At 44.2% G+C, this 19,183-nt stretch overlaps 1 protein-coding gene across 4 annotated transcripts in view; it reads right to left on the minus strand.

Moving 5' to 3' along the window:
- MARCHF10 (membrane associated ring-CH-type finger 10) overlaps nucleotides 1-19,183 on the minus strand; it is an 84,533-nt gene that overhangs the window by 23,102 nt on the left and 42,248 nt on the right. For 2 of the 4 annotated variants that reach the window (XM_081027312.1, XM_081027314.1), the window contains exons 5-6: nucleotides 8,326-8,478; nucleotides 1,729-3,145 (exon numbers count right to left, since the gene is read on the minus strand). In XM_081027312.1, coding sequence (XP_080883438.1) covers nucleotides 1,729-3,145; nucleotides 8,326-8,478 — 1,570 coding nt within the window. Of the gene's footprint in view, nucleotides 1-1,728; nucleotides 3,146-8,325; nucleotides 8,479-13,064; nucleotides 13,515-19,183 lie in introns of those variants that run through there. The other 2 variants (XM_081027313.1, XM_081027311.1) reach the window with 2 other exon arrangements.

Genomic DNA, 19,183 nt, shown 5'->3' on the forward strand with positions numbered 1-19,183 from the left:
GCAATGTACGAGTGGTTTCCTAGGGGTGGAAGGCCGTGGAAGGAAGGAGATGAGGGGGGGAGGTGAGATAGGTGGGTGAGGGGCTCACCAGCTCCAGCAGTATTCTATTAGCTGGAAAGTGGGAGCAGGGATGTCTGGGTTTTGTTTTGTTTCTAGTTCTTTAGAGTGTACATATGTTATATACTTGTTTGTAGGTATTAAAGTAACTACCTAAGGGAAAGTATTTAAAGAGTGTAAGTGGCATTGAATAATATTGAAATATTCAATATTCTTGAAATATTAAAGTAAGGCATATTATAAAATATGAACCAATGTTCACTCAAAATTGCATTTATATGCAAAGATAAAAGACTGGAAGTCGTTTTTACCAGGGCTTATCATTGTATTATAGGGTTACAGGTGATTTTCCTTTTAAATTTATATTTTCAGTGTTTCCTAAAATGAATATTTTTGAAATAAGAAAAGCATAAGGTTGATTATATACAGAAAAGAGAGCATGCCTGATAAACAAAGTACACAAATAATAGCTGTGTAATGCATTACCGTACCTAGAAATAGATGCATTTTTAAAAAAAATCATTTTTAGCTCAAAGGTATCACTTCGGGATGGTGGAAGTTCAGATTCCTTACAAGTGGGTCTGAAGCCGTATTTTTGGGTAGGGGAGGATTGGATGGGTGTGAGGTCTTTTGGCTTTTAACTATGGCTGGGTCTTCTGGTAGCTTGTTTAATAAGGAAAAGAAAGGTGAGGCTTACTGGAAAGTTGCTTCATTTCTGCAGTTGGATAAAAGTTGTATAGGAGTATGTATGCATTCTATGTCCTATTTTTTTCCTCCTTTTTGCATTTGTGATTCATTGCTATGGAATTTTCCCACTTACAAATAAATATCAATATGACAATTAATGGCCCAAATGAGCCGTGCTAAGATACACAGAGGACTCAAATTCAAAGAATTGATTTCTAGATCTATAAACCAAGATCAGGGCATGGTAACACCTATCATAAATGAAATGGTACAATCCTGACATGATGTTTAATGATGGCTTTAAAAAGTATCAAATTTCATAGTTGTGAAATACCCAATATCAACTCACAAGAAAGGAAAGATCAAAGAAAAGGGTAATTTAAAAAAAGATCTTATTTCTCTCTCTCTCATGCATGAAAAAGAGCACATAAAATGGAAGCAGTGGTTACCCTAGCAGGGCCCTTCAGAGAACTGAGGTAACTATGGTAACAGTTGGGGACAACCCTTTTAGTTTGGAAGATTCAAGTTGTAGAACTGTTAGTTAGATTTGCGAAAAGTCCCATGAGGAAGAGCTGGTGAACTTCAAGTGCTGAATGTCTCATTCTTTGGGGATGTAGCAACCTTTTCATGAAAAATCTTGGTTCCTAGTTGCCAGGAAGAAATCCTTATGTCTAGGAAGCAGTAAGAAACCCTTATATCTAGGAAACTTGTCTTTCTTAAAGTTACAGTATCCCAGAGAAAAACACTCTGGAAATACTGAAGAAATTGAGCTAGAACACCAAACTTTTCTTTATAGATAAATGTATTTTTAAGAGCAACAAAATAGACAATTTTCTTGATATAAGCAGTCATTAAAATGTCAAGGAAGGACCTACCTATGATTTAAAATTCCCATGACCCTCTAAGGAAAGCACGGCTTATTTCAGCATTGGAAAAATTGAATAAAAATATACATATTTACATATAATTATGAAAATTCCTCACCTTTCTTGCAATTTCTTCAGTTTCTCAGGGTCTGCCTTTATTTTGGTGGCTTCCTGTGCATCTGTGAAACCAGAGACTGCCATTCTGTTCCCATTATTGTTTTGATTTGGGAAATCAGATACTGCAAAGAAAGGAAAAGATGTATTTTCTTGCAGGGACCCAGGCCCATGCAAGTGGCCTTGTGAGTTCACTCTGGATGGAGAGGAGCTGAAAGACTCCACCAAAGACAAGCTGCTTTGAGGATTTAGTAACAGATCTTCTGTACGCAATGGAGCCCCCTGAGGTTGGCTTGTTAAAGTAATAGCTTCTGCTCCCCTGACATCAAGTTCATGTGCACTGTTTACTGGAAAATAACTGTGGTTTTCAGCACTGGCAAATGGATTCCTATTTCTAATGGGGGACAGCGGTCGACGAACATTAAACCTTGAGTTTCCCTCTGAGCTTGAACTGTGAACTAAAGTAGATGTCATCGACAAGTCCACTGGAATGTTATCTCTCGGGGCAGAATGCAACAATGATCCAGGAGTGTAATAAGATGAATTTATTGATGATCTTGGAGCTGTTGGTCTGGCAGAAAGAAAATAATCAAGAGAAGTTCTAGAATTGTTTAAAGAGGTTTGCCAATCTCTTTCATAATCATGGGTACCAGGCCCATCTTCCGTAGAAGTGCAATCACTAAATACTTCTTCAGCACTGAGATCATCATCTAGACTACTTTCGGATTTGGTGTCCCATGAATGAAAGGTCTTTCTCTTGTTTTCACTGTCACTGCTGTCATTCTCCTTAGCAGAATCCCCATCAGGCAGCCTGGGGTCTTGGAACACCCTTTGCCTGACAGAAGGCTGTTCTGTCACTGACTCCATGGCATTGCTTATTCTTAGTGAGCCATGACTGGAACCACTTCTTATAGAACTAGCTCTGCAATGTTCAGGATTGTCTTCAGAATTTTTATTTTTGGCCTGAGTGGCTGATGTCCCAAGAAATCTATTTCTCTTCCGATAGGTAGGAGAACAGGGTGGTTGCATACTGATCAACAAAACTTCTTCCTCTATGTGGGTTTCCTCTTCAATGTCATCGCTTTCTTCTCCAGGGCTTAATGATAAAACAGAATAAAAATCTTCATCTCTGAACCTAAATGGCACTCTTTTGGACCCTCCCATTGTGGCGGTTATAAGTGGTAGCCCCAAGGACTTGCTCGATACTTGAGGACTGTTGCGTCTTTGGAAGGCCTGGGGTATGGCTGGGTGTGGCTCATTCTGAGAAAGAACACTCGGGTCTCCTTTTTTGGCTCTCTCATGGGTATTCTTGGTCACTGTCATTAACTGTGAGTATGGAACTAAGTTTCTTCTCTCTTGAGCTGGCCTCTTCAGCTTGGTGTCACTTGTCCACCTTGGACCTTCTTGTTGAACTACTGGATCTGCATTGAGAGAAGACAAATTTATCATTCTACTATAGGTGCTCATGAGTGAATGTCCTCTTAAAACCAAGGGTGCGGGTCCCTTAAGGCAACAGATAAGCCTTAAAGAAGAAAATATGTGTAGTCATAATGGCTGGAGGTATGAGAGGAGTGCAGTAGAGTTGGCTTCATTTTACTGTTTCTGAATTTTCCTTTGTACATTTGTGGAGCTCAGGCTGGTTCTGGGAAAACAGGGGGTTATAGATCCTTTCTGCAGAAGCTTTGGGAAGACTGCCCAGCCCGAGGTCAGTCAGGGCTGATGATGAGTAAATCTCTTAAATGCTGGTTTTTATTCCCATATGTATGGGAAAGGAAAACCAGCACTCCAAGAATGACTTCTACGAAAATGACCGGTGCTTTCTCATCTGAATTTATTCAACAAACATTCATAATGCCCCTGCTTCACACATAGCATTACAAAAATCTTGAAAAAAGTACAATCTACTTTGGCAGTTTGGGAGGAAGGCTCTAGAAGCTGGTGCCCAGTTATACTGATGATCTCTAATTACATTTACCACTTAGTGCAAATAAAAATCATAACTCTCTTATGAAATCATTATGTCTTCTTTGTCACTAGCCTCTAGTCAATTTGTAACTTCTGGCTATAATATAATTCCTCCCCACTGTGCCCTGAATCAAAAGTATGAGGAGATGTAGAGAGAGGAGACAGGTAAAGTGCCCATGTGAGTAGGAATTTTTACTGGTGAAATCCTTTGGTGATAAATCACCTTATAAAGATAATGCATAAGCACTTCTTATTGAAGGCTTATACCCAGCGGGTCAGGCACCGTGGTAACTGTGTTACATACACACGTTTAGGCTCACAACCCTAAAACAGGAAACAGGCACTACAGTCACACCACCAACGGCACCAAGGCTTAGGGAAGTCACATAACTTGCCCAAGAGCATATTTCTAGTAAGTGATGGAAAGAACATTTGAATTCAAGCCTGACTGATATGTGGCCTATGTTCTTAACCACTACCAGGCGTTACACCTTAAGAAACTGGCTGGACTTCCAACTTCCTTGTGAAAGTGAGAATCCATTTGATTGACTCTCATGTGTGTGTTGTGGAGGGTTTGGTTTTTTTTATCTTCTTGACGTAGTTAAGACACGGAAGGTACTTTCCTGATCCCACTTACTTTTGTTCCCTCTTCTGCAACCCTCGCTGCCACCCTGCAGGATCTGATGAGTCGCTGCTGACTTTATCGTTTGGTTTCTAAAGCCGTTCACCCTGCGGAGTAGACAGGACTCTGAAGGTTCGGGAAGGCCTGTGTGGTAACAGCTAAGGCAGGTGCAATGCATCCTCTGAGTGGCTCCGCCAAAGGCCAACTCAGTACTGACTCACTTTATTTGAGGCCTCCCAGGGCAGCACCAGCTAGGGGCGCTAACATCCTAATATTCTGTCAGCCTCTTTTATTGTGAACTGCATGGGACACTCAGCAATGCAGTGAGAATCCTCAGCTCTTCTAGAAATCCTTTATGCTCTCCTTTCAGGCCCCTCGTGGGTTTTATAAACCCCAGCAAGGGATGTCTCAGTGATTCCAGGGCATCTGGCTGTGTGTGTACAGGAGTGGAGCTGGTGTGCCCACCCAGACTGGACTGAGTGCTGGAACCTGAATCTTCTGCTCTTTTCCTGAACACACAGGACCTGCTGAGTGGCGGCAGCTGCCCCCTCTGCCCTGAGCCAATTTAGTTTGGGCTTTGGGAGACCCCTAACGGGCAAAAGAATTAGCTAGGGCAGCTTCTCAAAAACAGAAAGTGAAAACTCAACAGGAACCATAAGCTTATTTCACAGCAGCCACCGAGCTGTCACCTAGTGGCCCTGGCCTCTGGAACAGGAGAAGTCACAGGCTAAGTGCTGCGCTGCAGGGCCTTGGATCCCCAAACACCCTGGGGAAAGCATCTCCACCCTTCCTTGTCACCATAACAGCCTTCCTCTTTAAAAATTCAATCAGTGCCTCCCTGATGTGTGTGTGTGTGTGTGTGTGTGTGTGTTTCCCCTAAATGTGGCAGACTGTGCCATTCTATATTTATGCTATTTTAACCCTATTTCTGTGTCTATCAAGTAGGGAGCAGATTTCATAGCTCTAGGCCCGGGAATAAACACCCTGTTTGGTACACCAGGGACATGCTATTCATAGAGCAGCCCCACAGATGCTGCAATGCCTCTGGGAGGCTCTGCATGGCTCCAGCTGTGAATAGAGTGCCTGCCATTCCCAGTCGTTCAACTAGGTGCCACTGCACAGTCTACGAGCAATGAGAGGAAACCAGAAAAAGCATCCGTCTGCCCCAAGACTATGCCTTTGGTCCGACTTCCTCATGTGCTTGGCCAATAGTTTCCTGCATTCTGACTGCCGTACACTTTTCATTGTTTTCCTCAGGTTATAAAAGGCGTCGATGTTCTTTGTAGGAACATGTAGAAGAGGATGAAGAAGAAATAAACCCCCACTATAATCCAAAACTCCGATGTAACTGTTCAGGAATCCAGGGGTGGGTTGCAAACTCAAGATCCCTGGGCTATTTTCATCTTGCAGGTTGTACTTGGGTTCAGCATTTGTTAATGCTCATCGTTAACGTCTTCCGTCGTCCAGTACAGCATGTATGCGCTGGTTTACCCCGGGCCCTACCGTCCTCATTTTATATTTCTCCTGCCATACCCTCCTATTCCCTGAAGGCATTGGGGTCTCTCTTATCTAGACATACTGTTTTAAGAAACAAAATGGGGATATTTGGGCGTATACAACATTATGTCCTGCTTTATTTCCTTACAACTTTTATTAGGAGCATTATCTCCCTCCATTAATTATTTTTCAAGAGCATGATAGTAATCATAGTATAAGGACACATTATGTAAATGTATTTTAATTGAACTCTTCTCCTATCTTTGGGCATACAGATTGTTTTCGAGTTTTTGCTGCCACAAAGCACAGTGTGATGAATGTCCTTGCTCAGACATCTTTGACTACTTGTCTTATTTTCTTAAAACAGATTCATAGGAATTCTAATTGCAAGGTCAAAAGGTACAAACTTTCTAAAGACTTTTGAGCCCTGTTGCCAAATTCTAGTTTGTACCAAATTACTCTACAGGTAGGATATGAAAGCATCTCTCTTAACCATGTCACCAGCAACGCATGCCAAAGGCTCGGCATAGCATCTGACACAACAGTGCCCAGGAAGTGTTAATTATTAATTTCACTATCAGTATTGAGTATTATTTTAATAAACTTTAATCAGTTTGGTAGGCCAAATTTATGTAAATTTATATGTATTACTTAGTGAGGTTGAAGTTTTTTCCCCCCAGATGTTTAGTAGCTACCTAGATCTCTTCTGTAAAATTGTCTGCTCTGCATCTTCTCCATTTTTTCTGGTAAGTTTTATTCATGGTTTTCTCATTGATTTGTAAGAGCTTTCTACATATTGCCTCTTTGTTACATTTGCTTCAAATTTCTGATATAATTCGAACGTCTGGCTCCTGCTCCAACTGATGTAAACCACGTTAGCATATGAAAAAAAGAACAAAAGAGAGACTAGTGTGGAAATAATTAGGGAATGGTAAGGAGCCCTGAATATAACATCAAATTGAAACAAATTCTCAATGAATCTCAGGATAACGGAAGGTGTCTTCTGGGTGCAGATGGAGGACTGTATGAGCCTCAGGGGTCCAGGACGGTTTCACGCATGGGAAACCTCACCTTTCATATAGTATTCAAGAGTTCACCGAGGGCCAATGGGAGGTGGCAGGAGAGAAACGAACAACAGTTCACTGCCCACTATAGCCAGGTGCTGGTCAGTATATTATTTCCTTCAGTTATTATAGCAATGCAATGAGATGGGTTTCATTATTCTTATTTTAAGACAAGAGAACTATAACCCAGAGTGGCTACTTGACACCCAAGGCTCCACTGCTATCGTGTTTCCCCGAAAATAAGACCTCGCCGGACAATCAGCTCTAATGTGTCTTTTGGAGCAAAAAGTAATATAAGACCCGATATTTATATTATATTATATTATATTATATTATATTATATTATATTATATTATATTATATTATATTATATTATATTATATTATATAAGACCCGGTCTTATTTTACTATAAGACCGGGTCTTATATTAATTTTTGCTCCAAAAGACGCATTAGGGCTGATTGTCTGGCTAGGTCTTATTTTCGGGGAAACACGGTAGGAGGAAAAAGAGCTGGAATTAGAAGTGAGGCCTTCCCTTCCTGACAGGAGGCCTTAGGTCATTGGTGCCTGTGGATGTCTAGGTGCTACAGGTTCACATATGCTCTAACTGCCCCTAATTCCAAGCCATCCAAATGCTATCATCTTCTATATTTACAGGTGTCCATTTACATATTTTAAAATAAAGACTACTGTGTTCAGTGGGTGGCGAGGAAGTGTGATGCTCAGTGGTTCCCCCAAGAGGGAGAACAGGTCCATGGCAAGGTTGGCTGTCAAGTGTGGCTTTCCTTGAGTCCCACGAGGTTCTGTAGGCCCTGTCCTTCTGTCTGCCACCACAGGAGAGGGCAACAGGGTTAGCAGAGCAGCACGGCTTAGGCCTTAGATGAATGCTCAGGACTGAAAGAGGAGGTGTCCACCAAACGAGCATTTTGAAATAAAGCATACATTCATTTGATGTTATTTCTTACACATTTAGATCTTGACACCTTGGATCAGAGGGAGAAGACCTCTGTGGGATGTGAGCAGTTTGCCCCCCCACACACAGCCACCCTCCCCTCCTGGGAGGTGGGTGGGAACTGTGGCCAAGTGAGACATTCCCAGAGCTTCTCCACCTCCCATTTATGCCCCAACTCCAACAATCATCACCCACCACCCAAATGCCCTCTCTGGAAGCCTAACGGTGGGCACCCACTCAAAACCATGCACAGTCACGCTTACGCAGTAATGACAGAGAAAAATAAAAAATGAACTCCCCCCTGCCCTGCCTTTCCCCACTAACTTAAGGAAACTAGACCCAGTGGTTTGCTCTTAAAGTCTTTTAAGTGTTTCATTTTAAAGTGCACTCCCCTTCACATAAAAGCACAAGTGTCTAAAAAACCGTATAGAATTCATCAGGTAACAGCACAAGTCAGTTCTCCTCTCTGAGGAACGAGATGCATGAGCCCTGGGTCCTTACCGGCTCCCCTGAGGGTCGGCACCTTCGCAGGCAGCAGTGATTTCCATCTGCTTCTGTCCCCAGATGCGCTTGGGCAATGTGTGTCTGGGCTGACGGTCAGTCTCCCCAGGTTTGGCCTCCTCTTCCTTGATAAAATCTGTTGTGCCTGGGCTGCTGAAAGGTGCAAAATCTTTTCAATAATTTTTTACAGGAAAACATCACCTGTATAAAGAATGCTCAGAGGGCCTGCAATAGGGAAGGCAGTTAAGAGAATGGACCCAGGAGGTCAGAGAAGAGTTGGAAGAAGAGTTGGATTTGAAACCTAATTCCATGCCCTTGTAGCCATGGGGGCTTGGGCAAGTCACTTCACTTTTCAGAGTCTCCGTTTCCCCACCTGTTACATGGAAATAATACCTACTTTACAAAGCTGTTATAACCATTAGTGAGCACCCATGACACCTGCAATGCAGAGTCTGAAGGGGTCTTTTGCTCTGAAGTTTCTAGCTTCCAGTTCATTGAGGTTAGGATGAGCCTGCTGGTAACACTATCCAGAACCTTCTACAGTTGGGGCACACAAACGCCCTGCTCCTTACATGTCGTCCAAGTTTGAATCACAGCCTGTTTTGTACCCGCATATTCATATCCTCAGGTTGTTTATTAGCTAACATGGCCTTCCAATGGGGTCCCAAGCATTGGGGGCATTGGGGACCATATACCTTTTTTCTTGCCTTTGAGCTACCCTCCGCTGTGCTGGGATGATACACGCACGGGAAGACGGTAGCTAGAGTGTAAATATGGATTGAGTTGCCAATGAATATATATATATATATATATATATATATATATATATATATATATATTTTTTTTTTTTTTTTTTTTCTTTTTCCCTCCAGGGCCCATCAGCTCCAAGTTGTTGTCCTTCAATCTAGTTGTGGAGGGCACAGCTCAGCTCTAAGTCCAGTCGCCGTTTTCAATATTAGTTGCAGGGGGCACAGCCCACCATCCCATGTGGGAATCGAACTGGCAACCTTGTGGTTAACAGCATGCGCTCTAACCAACTGAACTAACTGGCCGCTCCTGCCAATGAATATTTTTAATTTACATTTCAAATTAGGTTGCTGATTGGTCAGAATAATCTCAATTTCCTTCTTCACAGGTACTGAGCATCAGTGTGGGTGAGTTTGGGAAAGAGTTTCTGTATTTCCCATGCATCTCCACAAGTTCTTGAGTTCACAAGCAGTTAAAATTGTGAATAGCTGGACTAAATCCTTCCAAGAGAATTTTCCTGGCTCATCCCCTTTTGGACAGTTCAGAAATTTCACAAATAGCTGTAGCCAGCAGGCAACAGGGGTAAAGCTGGGAAGGGTCCCTGTGTTGTGTGCGAGAGAGCAGCTTTCTTGGCACATGAAGACAACTGGATTTATGTTCCAGAGTGTAAATTGTGGTTGCGTGAATAGTTTCCCTCCACATTCAGGAAAGGAATGAAGTTCTCCTTGGCAGCCCATGAAGTCTAGTTTCATACAATGATAGGTACTACCTACTTTCCCCGGATAGGCCCCAGGAGGGGAAGTCAGTGAGTTCTGTGCCTGAGACAGACAGGATCATGTTCCACAGGAAACTTACTAGAAGAGGGAAGCTGTCTCTGGTGTCGGGTCCAGCTTAGGGCCAGTTAGTGGAGCCCAGAGAAGCTGCGGGTGTGACCAGAAAGGAGAGGTGAGAGCTCTCCAGAGATTGAGAATACATTCTTTAGAGTGTGGAGGGTGGTTATTAGACACAATTTCCCAGACCAAAAGGAGAGTGAGAGGAGGAGGGTGAGAGAGAGGGATCAGGGGCTTTACAGTAAGGGACCCAACACAGGGGAAATGGGGGAGGAGCTTTCTCGGCACCAAGAGTTGCTTTCCTCCAATCCAGCTGCTTGTCCTTGAGGCCTCATCCCTCTGCATCTCTCAGAATTCAACAACTGCCTCCTGCCTCTCACCTGACTGACAGGGGAAAAAGCAGCAGGATTCTTATTTACTGAGGAAGAAGTGGGGGGCAGGAAGGGGTGGAGAAACCACGGAAGGGGCCGGCTTGGGGCTCAGGTCAAGTCCAGTGAATATTTGGGACCCAGCCCAAAGGTCCTAGTCACAAACATTTCACTTTGATTCCCAGCAGGAACCCCCATAGAATATTCCAATTTTCCTTTACACCCCAGGCGGTAGAAGAGTCACAATGCCCACAGTCTACTCCTCCACTCCATCCACGCCACTCACCTTCAGGGGGAGTGACCCTCCCTCTCAGAGGGCCTGCCAGACAGTAGGTCCTTCAAGGTCTGTTTCCAATTGTATGTCCACCAAGTCTGCTCTGACTGTGCTTTGGCCAGAACGTACAGGGTTCTTATGGCCTTTAGCATTTCAATATTCCGCAGTTGCCTACTGTGTGTCTTTTCTCTCTAACTGGAATGTAAGCTCCTTAAGGTTGAGGACCCTGTTTTAGCCAGCCTGTGTGTTGCTTTGCACTCCCTGCAGGACAAATATTACCCACCTAGTACTATCTGCAGGGCTCGAGAAGGTGCATTCAGCTGAAACTATGGGGAAATCCCAGAAGTAGAACAAATTTTTTTTTCTTGTGCAAAACACCCAAGGTGGCTTACGGTAGTAGGTGATTTTCTTGTCTTATTCAAAAAAGTGCTTTCTAAAAAAAAAAAAAAAAAAAAAAAAAAAGTGCTTTCTTCAAAGCGTCAGATCTCTTAAATTATTTCCATTACCATGTCTCCTCTAATCAAGTTTTCAGCAAACTAAAGTAACGAAGCTGAATGACTAGAGATTGTTTTACCAGGCTTGGCAGTGAAGACATCACCATTGATGGTGCAGGCAGAATCCCCTGACCTTTGGCAATTTGAACCTCAGTATTGGCATCTGTAAAATGGGAATATTCCTATCTTGTTGTGCTAGGGTAAAGTTTATCACTAAGGTATGTAAATGATCTAACACAGTGTCTGGTACTTATTAGCTGCTAAAAATGGTAGCTGTGGCTTCTACTATAAATAGTCATAATAATTGGAAATCTGAAGTCACTCCCATGAGAGAACTGAATTTGACCAGGACCTTGTTGTTATGCAGGCTTCATAGGTTGAGACTAACTTATTCAGCAACCTTCATTCCTGACTCCCTCAAATCTTTCACAAAATCCAAAAGGCAAATAGCAACTCTCTTTTTATTATAATTTGTTCAACAAATACTTGTGTGTCTTTGCTCTGCCATAATTTGAGGATGCGCAGAGATGAGTAAGACCTTTTGGTGATAACCTTAAAGATTATAATCTAATTTGGCTGTACCCTGTGAAACCCTTTAGGTTCTATGGAAAGCTAATTCTTGTGAACTGTTCCTTCTTCTCCGTCTGTAACTGTAGTCATTAATGAGGTGCCTTACACTGCATAGTTTTTATGTATCTGGACTCCAGTTCCCAGTCACTTCACACACTCCCCAAAGTGAACCAAACGTCAGACCTTTGGGGCATTTCCAGGATTGTCCTGACCATGGAACGGTCCATAGATTAATTTGCAAGGAGACCAAGTCACATTTACAGTGGAAGATGAAAGATAACTCCCTCTTCAGGTAGTAGGACAGGCCTTTTGCCTCACAGACAAGGGAGGGCACTGTGTTCAGGAGATTTGTCCACCAGGCAACTCAATAACCTGAAGTTTGTCTGTGAATTTTGGGAAGATCGTGGTTTGCTTGGGACAACATGAAACCCGTACTTTGTTGTTCTATAATAGTATCTGAGCAAGGTGACGCCTCCAATAGCAAAGAAACCAAACAGCTGTTTAGATGAAAGTTGTCTCGCCTCAGTTCTCTTGACAATGCTGGGGCACTGTAATTATTGACTGAATAGTTCTGAATTGGACCAGGAAAGGAAATAAAGGTAGAAATCTCTTATTTATACAAGCCCTTGATAACTGGGCATCAGGTCCGTTTCACGGTTCACATTAATTCCATGCACCTTACAGTTGTTCAGTTCCTCGGATCACTCACCATACACAGATACAGTTCTTGACCCACAAAAAGAATGAGAAGGCCCCAAATTCCCGAACTTTCACCCCTCCCCCTCACTACCTTGACGCGAATGCCTGGTGCTGAGGAGGTGCCAAGGTTCTAAGAGATGCCTTTTAAAAATTTATATTGCTTCCTTTAATTTAGATTGTGGGGAGAATTATAGCTCAATTGCCAGTGCTTATGTTTCCTTGGTGTAATAGGCAGCTTTCTGTACAGTCACAAATAATAGGCCACGTCTATTTGCCTATTTGTGTGTGCTGGAAATGTGTGTTGTCTCACATACCCAGAGGAGATCTTAATTAAAGCTTAATTATGTACCATAAGTATGTTTTATTTTTGAACCCAGGAGGTGGGATTTTTTGATTTTGGGAAATGTAGTACCTAATAAGTAGGCAGAAAAGGGAATGTAAACAGTGACTGAGCCCTTTAATTTGTCCCTCCTCTGTGTGGCTCTGAAAGGGTTTGCAGTTCCAGCCTGTGCATTCCCAGGGCCCTGGCCCAGTGTCCCCCTCTCAGGGCTGCCTCCCATGATCAGACAGGGAAGAGCCCGTTCGGTTTCTGGTGGTAACATTCCAGAGTGTGCCAGACACAGGAGTGAAGAAATCAAATGAGTCTCCAGAGATGACGGGATTTTATTGGTCGCTCATTCCTCAGTGCTAGAAGGGCGCTGAATGAAGTGGTAGCAGCTGTCTTGCCTTCCTGCTCCCCTGCGCACCTCCCCTCCTGGTGGTGGTGGTTCGTGGCATTGCCCTTTGGGCCCCTTCCTGTCTACCTGCCTTCTGGAAGCCTGATGTTCTCCTCTTCCTGACTCGACTGTGCTGTGTGCCTGGCCGAGGGTGACCTACCACAGGAGGTAAATTCTACTGGGCCTTCTGGGGCCAGGTAGGCACAGCACTGGGGTCTCCCCCCGGGTGGGGCAGGAGACTGGGAAATAGCACAGGGCTGCTGGAGACTCGGGTCCCGGGTCCAGGAAGGAGGCAGTGGGTCTCATGAAGGAGGGCAAGGAAACTGGAGGGAGATGGGGGGAAGAGTCTTGGGCTACTGGGGTGGCAGGTGGCACTAGTGGCAGGACGAGGCAGCAGTAACTACTATTGGGCTGCATGACAGGGGAGAAAGCAAAGATGGAGCAGTAAGGGGAATATTCAACACAGAACAGCGGAAGCTCGCTGCTGTCACCTGCACAAAAGAAAAAGAGCAGTCAAGAAGCAGCATTCACAGTGGGAAAGGTGAGAAAAAAGTCTGTGAATGAATCAAAACTCAAAAATTGCTCTTCGGGGGTGGTGTCTCCAGGTTTAATGGGACAGGAGGCGCCTAGCTTGGATCCCAAGGTCGTGGAGGAGTTAACCCGTGAAATGGCATCAACCACCATCACACCCTTTTCCAGCCAATAGTCTCTGGAGTCCCTGACAGATGCAGGAAAGTTCTTTCCCCACTAAGTTCCCATGTGGAAGCTCTCGCTGCCTTTTCTGCTCCCACAGCCAGTGTAATTAGCTATTCTGGCAGCAACATATGGTGGCCGGCAGGATCTCACTTAGGTAAGGCTCTCCCCGCCCAATCCTCCAGCTGCCCCTGGTTGGAGGTTGTGGTCATGCCTTAATCTGGCCTTTCTGCTGCAGAGGGGAAGCTTGGGAAAAGAGAAAGATGCAGAGAAATCCTGGTGGGATCATGAGAAGGGAGAGGGACCAAGGATGGGAAAGGCAGGTGGACGAGGGAGGTGTCCAAGTGAAGTTAATGATTTGTTCACTAACCTCACACTCAATCTGCCAGCCTTGCTGGAGGCAGAATATGGGCACCTGACAGAGAAGTCATGATCAGAGACCCCCTCATGCATGACAAATCTCTCAGCTCTGCCACTAACCAGGTGGGTCACCTTGGATCACTTGCTTATCTTCCTGAAAACTGTTTCCTCATCTGCAAAATGAGGCAGGTGTTCTCTCTAGCCTTGCTCCTCCAAAGGTGGTCCTTGGACCAGCAACATGGAAATCATCTGTGAGCTTCTGAGACCTGCAGAAACCCAGCCCACCCAAACCTACTGAATCAGAACCTGTAGTTTATCTAGGTCTCTGGGTGTTTCTCAGGAACTTTAAAGCATGAGGAGCAAAACTCTGAGATAGGTGCCCAAACCTCTGTGAGGAGAATCACCTTGAGTGCTTGTTAAAAGCACAGTTTTGCACACCCCTTCATTGGAGATTCTAGTGCTGTGGGTCAGAAAGGGGAACCAGGAATGAGCATTTTAATTAAACACCTTCCTGGTGATTCTTATCATCAGAGAAGTTTAGGAAATGCTGCATCTAAAATCAGTTCCAATTCTAAAATCGTTGTAACCATCCAGTTGAAAACCATTAAAGGCTTGTCTCATTTTACCGTGCTTTGTTCTATTGTGCTTCACAGGTTTTGAGTGTTTTACAAATGGAAGGTAGAACCCTCCACCAGCAGAAAGATTATGGCTCGCTTTAGTGCAATAGTCGCTTTAGTCCAGGGGGTCTGAAACGAAATCCACAGTATCTCTGAGGTATGCCTGTCCCTATAATGGGAGGGGTCTCAGTCCTTATTTACCTGAATCCTCTGTAGGATCTGACGCTATTATCTACTCCTTCCTTTCCAGATGCTTCCTTTGGCTCCTGCAGTGGTTCCTACTTCTCAGATCATTTTTCTGCAGTTGTCTTCTCCCATTCTTCCTTTAACTGTTCTTATCTCTCAAGGTTCTTTTATCATCACTCTTTTTACTCCATCTGTTCTCGCAGGGAATACACTTGTGGTTTCACCTGTCTTTTGTTCAGCATAGGCTCAGGGATTCCTACTGGCGGCCGTGGATCTCTGCTGAGCAGCAGACCTGGTTATCGGGGAGCTTCCTGGCGTCTCCTCCTGGACCTCCTGTCTGCCCCTCAAAGACAACGCCCACAGAATGGGACCCACCCTCTTCTCACTTTTTCAGCCTTGGCAAAGGCAACCACCCTTGGCTTAGTTTTCTGGGCCAGAACTCGGAGTTCTTTTTAATTCCTCCTTTTTCTTTATCCCCACATCCAACAGTCACCAGTTCCTCCAGGTTTACTTCCTTCGGCACCTCTCAAGCTCGGGCCCTCTTCTCTATCCCCTCTGCTTTTGCTGCAGGTCAAGCCCTCCTCATTTGTCTCTGGGTCCATTGCAACTACTGCTTGTCTGGTCTCCCGGCCTGTGTCTGCCCTCGTCCTCCCAACCAGTCCCCTTTCTGGGCTATGGCCGGAGTCAGGTTTTAAAATCCTGATGTTCAGGTGGGTACTAGACTTATGGGGGGGGGGGATCACTTTGTAAGTTATGTAAATGTCTAACCACTGTGCTGTACATCTGAAATTAATGTAATATTGAATGTCAGCTGTAATGGGAAAAAACATTTTTTTAAATTAAGATGCCAATCTGACCGCGTTACTGCCTGCTCCAAGGCCCTTGAGGACCTACCTGGTCCTTGCCTACCTATAGGGTGTCCACTTTAGACTCTCCACTTCCTGGTTTGTAGCCTGACCCTAAATCAGAGCTTCTCAAACATAGAGGTGCAGGGATCTTGTTAAAGGCAAGTTCTGATGCAATAAGTCTGGGTTGGGACATGAAGTCCTGCATTTCTAACAAGCTCTCAGGTGCTGCCTCTGCTCCTAGTCTGCGGACACTTGGAGACACAAGGCCCTAGACGATTTGTCGTTCCTCAGTGTCTGCTGTCAGTCTCTCTCTCCTCCACGCCCTTGCGCACTCAGTACATCCTGCTGGGCACATGGTTCTCGCCTTCCTCCTGTGGTTAAATTCCTTGTCTTTCAGGATTCGCACCCCACTCACGGCACCCCAAGCTCTTAGAACTTACCTTGGTCAGGGCGTGTTGGTGTCCTGCCCTCCCACTAAGCTGTGCGCCCCTGGAGGGCAGGTCCTGTGTGTTTTATCTCTGTATCCCTGGGACCCATGCAGTGGCTGCCGGTAAGCGTGCGGTAAATGAATGCTGAAGTGCTGAATGAATGAGTGATGGGTAAGCAAACCCGTGCAGCCCTCCATTATGTGCCCTGGGACAGTGGGGGCAGGTAAACATATTTGCTAGTATCCCATAGATACTGGAAAGTAGTTGTCATCATTGATAATCAAATAGTTAAAATAGGTACTAATCAAGTTACAACCCCTCTTACGCCACAAACTACCATTTCTCTTATAAAGGTGCTAACCTGAGAGCAGCCTATGGGAGCAGACTTTATAAACAGAGGGAGGACTGGGGATTAACCTTTACCTAAGGCCCAGTCTACACCCAGGATTTTAGTCCTTCTGTCTACTTGAGGAGGCAGGTAATAACTCGATTTTGCTAATGAGGAAGCTGAGTGTGGAAAAGCTGCCAGTTCACATTTATAGGGCTATAAAGTAATAGATTAGGATTCTGAGCCAGGACCTCAAATTGAACACCCCTGAGCCCCTCTGTCTTGGAAGTGTTACCATAAATGGACTGAGAATTATGATTATCTGTGTAAGAAAGGGAGCATTCCCTTATGTTGGTTGTTTTCTGACTTGGGCAGAAGGCTTGGAAAGTTGTTGGACACCAGTGGACTTGCTATTAATCTTGACCTTTCAGAGAAAATCTTCATCAGAATTTATTTGCAAAGTAAGTTATGAGGATTTGGGATTTGCCTCAAATTTCTTTTCCAAACTGCACTTCCAACAGATATTTCCGAATTTAACAGAGTTATTTTAGATGTTTATCTTTATAGATCTGAATTCACTGCTTTTCCTTGGTTTTATAAGAACATGTCTTCATGATAAGCAACTATTAGGCTGAATATGTTTTACTGCTCTTACAAATCTGAGTATGGTAATGACCCCACTCAGTAATAAGGGAGGATAATTTCAGAGTGCTGGCTTTGCTTTAAAGGGCAAGATTTTGGAAGCAGGCTAACAGGACCCCATCCAGATGTGTTTTCCTGGCATATAACTAGGGAACTATGCCCAAGTGCTGGGTGAGAGGAGAGGGCAGGAGAGGGCACCCTCACCTCCCACGTGCTTGGCACTGGGGTAGAGAGCACTTGAGGACTCCCTCCAGGAGCCAGAACCCTGTAACACGATGGCTGTTGGATGCCTCTAATGCCTGGAAAGGAGAGGTGGCTTCTTTCCAGCTGAGGCTCAGGCTGGGAAGGGTCTGGGGAGCAGGAGGAGCCCAAGAGCTGGAGGTCACCGAGCTCTCTGCACTTCCCTGTGTCCCTATGCTCATTGGGCCTGCCTACTGCTCTGCTTCTCACGGGTCCATACAGAATTCTGAAATCAGACTGTGTAACTCTGCCAGGCTTACTTCTCACCCTATGTCAGTGTTCACCTTGATCATGAAATAGGATTTCTGAATCGGTTGCACATCAGACCCAGCTGGGTCTTAACTCTGTCTGGATTTTCCATGTCTTTTTGGAGATAAAGCAAATCTCTGGCTTGGTAAATGCTTTCTGACTATTCATCTTTTCCCATTTGGTGTTTTGCTTTGGAAATTCAGGGTGTAAAGTGTCTGTACCTGCATTTATGGTAGAATTTAAAAAATACAACTCTGATCTTTGGCAAAGGAGGAAAACGATTAGAGGGAAAGGAACAACAGTAAGACAAAGAAAACAGAATTTCCTAGTTCATTCTTCCTATGAAATGCAGCTCTCATGTGCTTGATTCATAATGCTAGAATATACCGAGGGCTTATGTTGGCAGGCACCCTTCTAACAGCTGAGCATACGTTTTACCATTGAATCATCACAGCAATCCTAGCAGGTAGGATTTGTTTTGACCTCCCTCCCCCATTTTGCAGATGAGGAAACTGAGGCACAGAGAAATTACTTGCCCAAAGGTACATAGTGAATAAGAAATGGGGCCCAGCTGCTTGTCTAAGCATTTTGACTCCAAAGCACTTGCTCACCCATAAACCACACACCCCACACTGCATAGAGATAGCAAGAAGAAGCACAAGCCAGCTCATTTAGAAACATTTCTGTGGAATATAGGAGCTTAATTTAAAATGCGCGAATTCCTTCTAACGCAGTGTGAAGAACAAAGAAAATCTGATGCATTCTCAGTTATAAATCTATTTGTAGAGGGCACTGATATTTCCTATATTGTAAATAGCCATTTTAGGGGTTCTTGATGGCAGTTCACATATAAGGAAAAACTCTGCAATACGAGTCATCGTTACATAGATTTGTAAGTCAATGTAAATCAAACCACATCCCCAGCTACGTTAATTCAGTAAAAGTCTGGCATAACACTATAGGGAAGGTTAACCTACCAAGCAGATGTTGCAAAGGGATTTCACTGTGTTTGATGCCTCAGTTTTGCACAGAAACTGAGGTCTGACATGGGAAGGAGTTTGATGACTCACTGCCAATTTTGGATTGCCCCCAGAATGCGTTAGGAAAAATCTTTCTCTCCAGAGGTGAAGAAAAGCAGGAAACTATAAATTCACCTGGTGAATTGGATCAACATGTCCAGATAATTCAGGTCCCCAATTTTTTTTTTTCTTCCTGTAATAGCAGAGTGTTTATCTGATTTTTCTGTATTGTCACCACCAGTTAACTGGACTTTTCCTGGACAGACTCAGCTTAAATTCTTGCCCTGTCTCTGGGCTCTCATTTTGCTATGCTAATTAAGGAACTCTGACAATGAGTCTACACATGTAAATTGCGTGGATGTTAACACACCAAGGCTTTGCTTTTAGCCAACTTCATAATCATCCCAGTTTGCTGCACAACAGATTTGGCTTCTGTAGCGATGGATGTCAATCAGCAGGACTGCTATCCTCGCAGGACAGCCAGGCCACAGTCCAGCTCACGTCGGCATGGGTCTCGGACATAGTCTGGGGCCATAATATGACGATAAGG

Source organism: Rhinolophus hipposideros (genome assembly GCF_964194185.1).
Source record: "Rhinolophus hipposideros genome assembly, chromosome: 20".
NCBI classification, from domain to species: Eukaryota; Metazoa; Chordata; class Mammalia; order Chiroptera; family Rhinolophidae; genus Rhinolophus; species Rhinolophus hipposideros.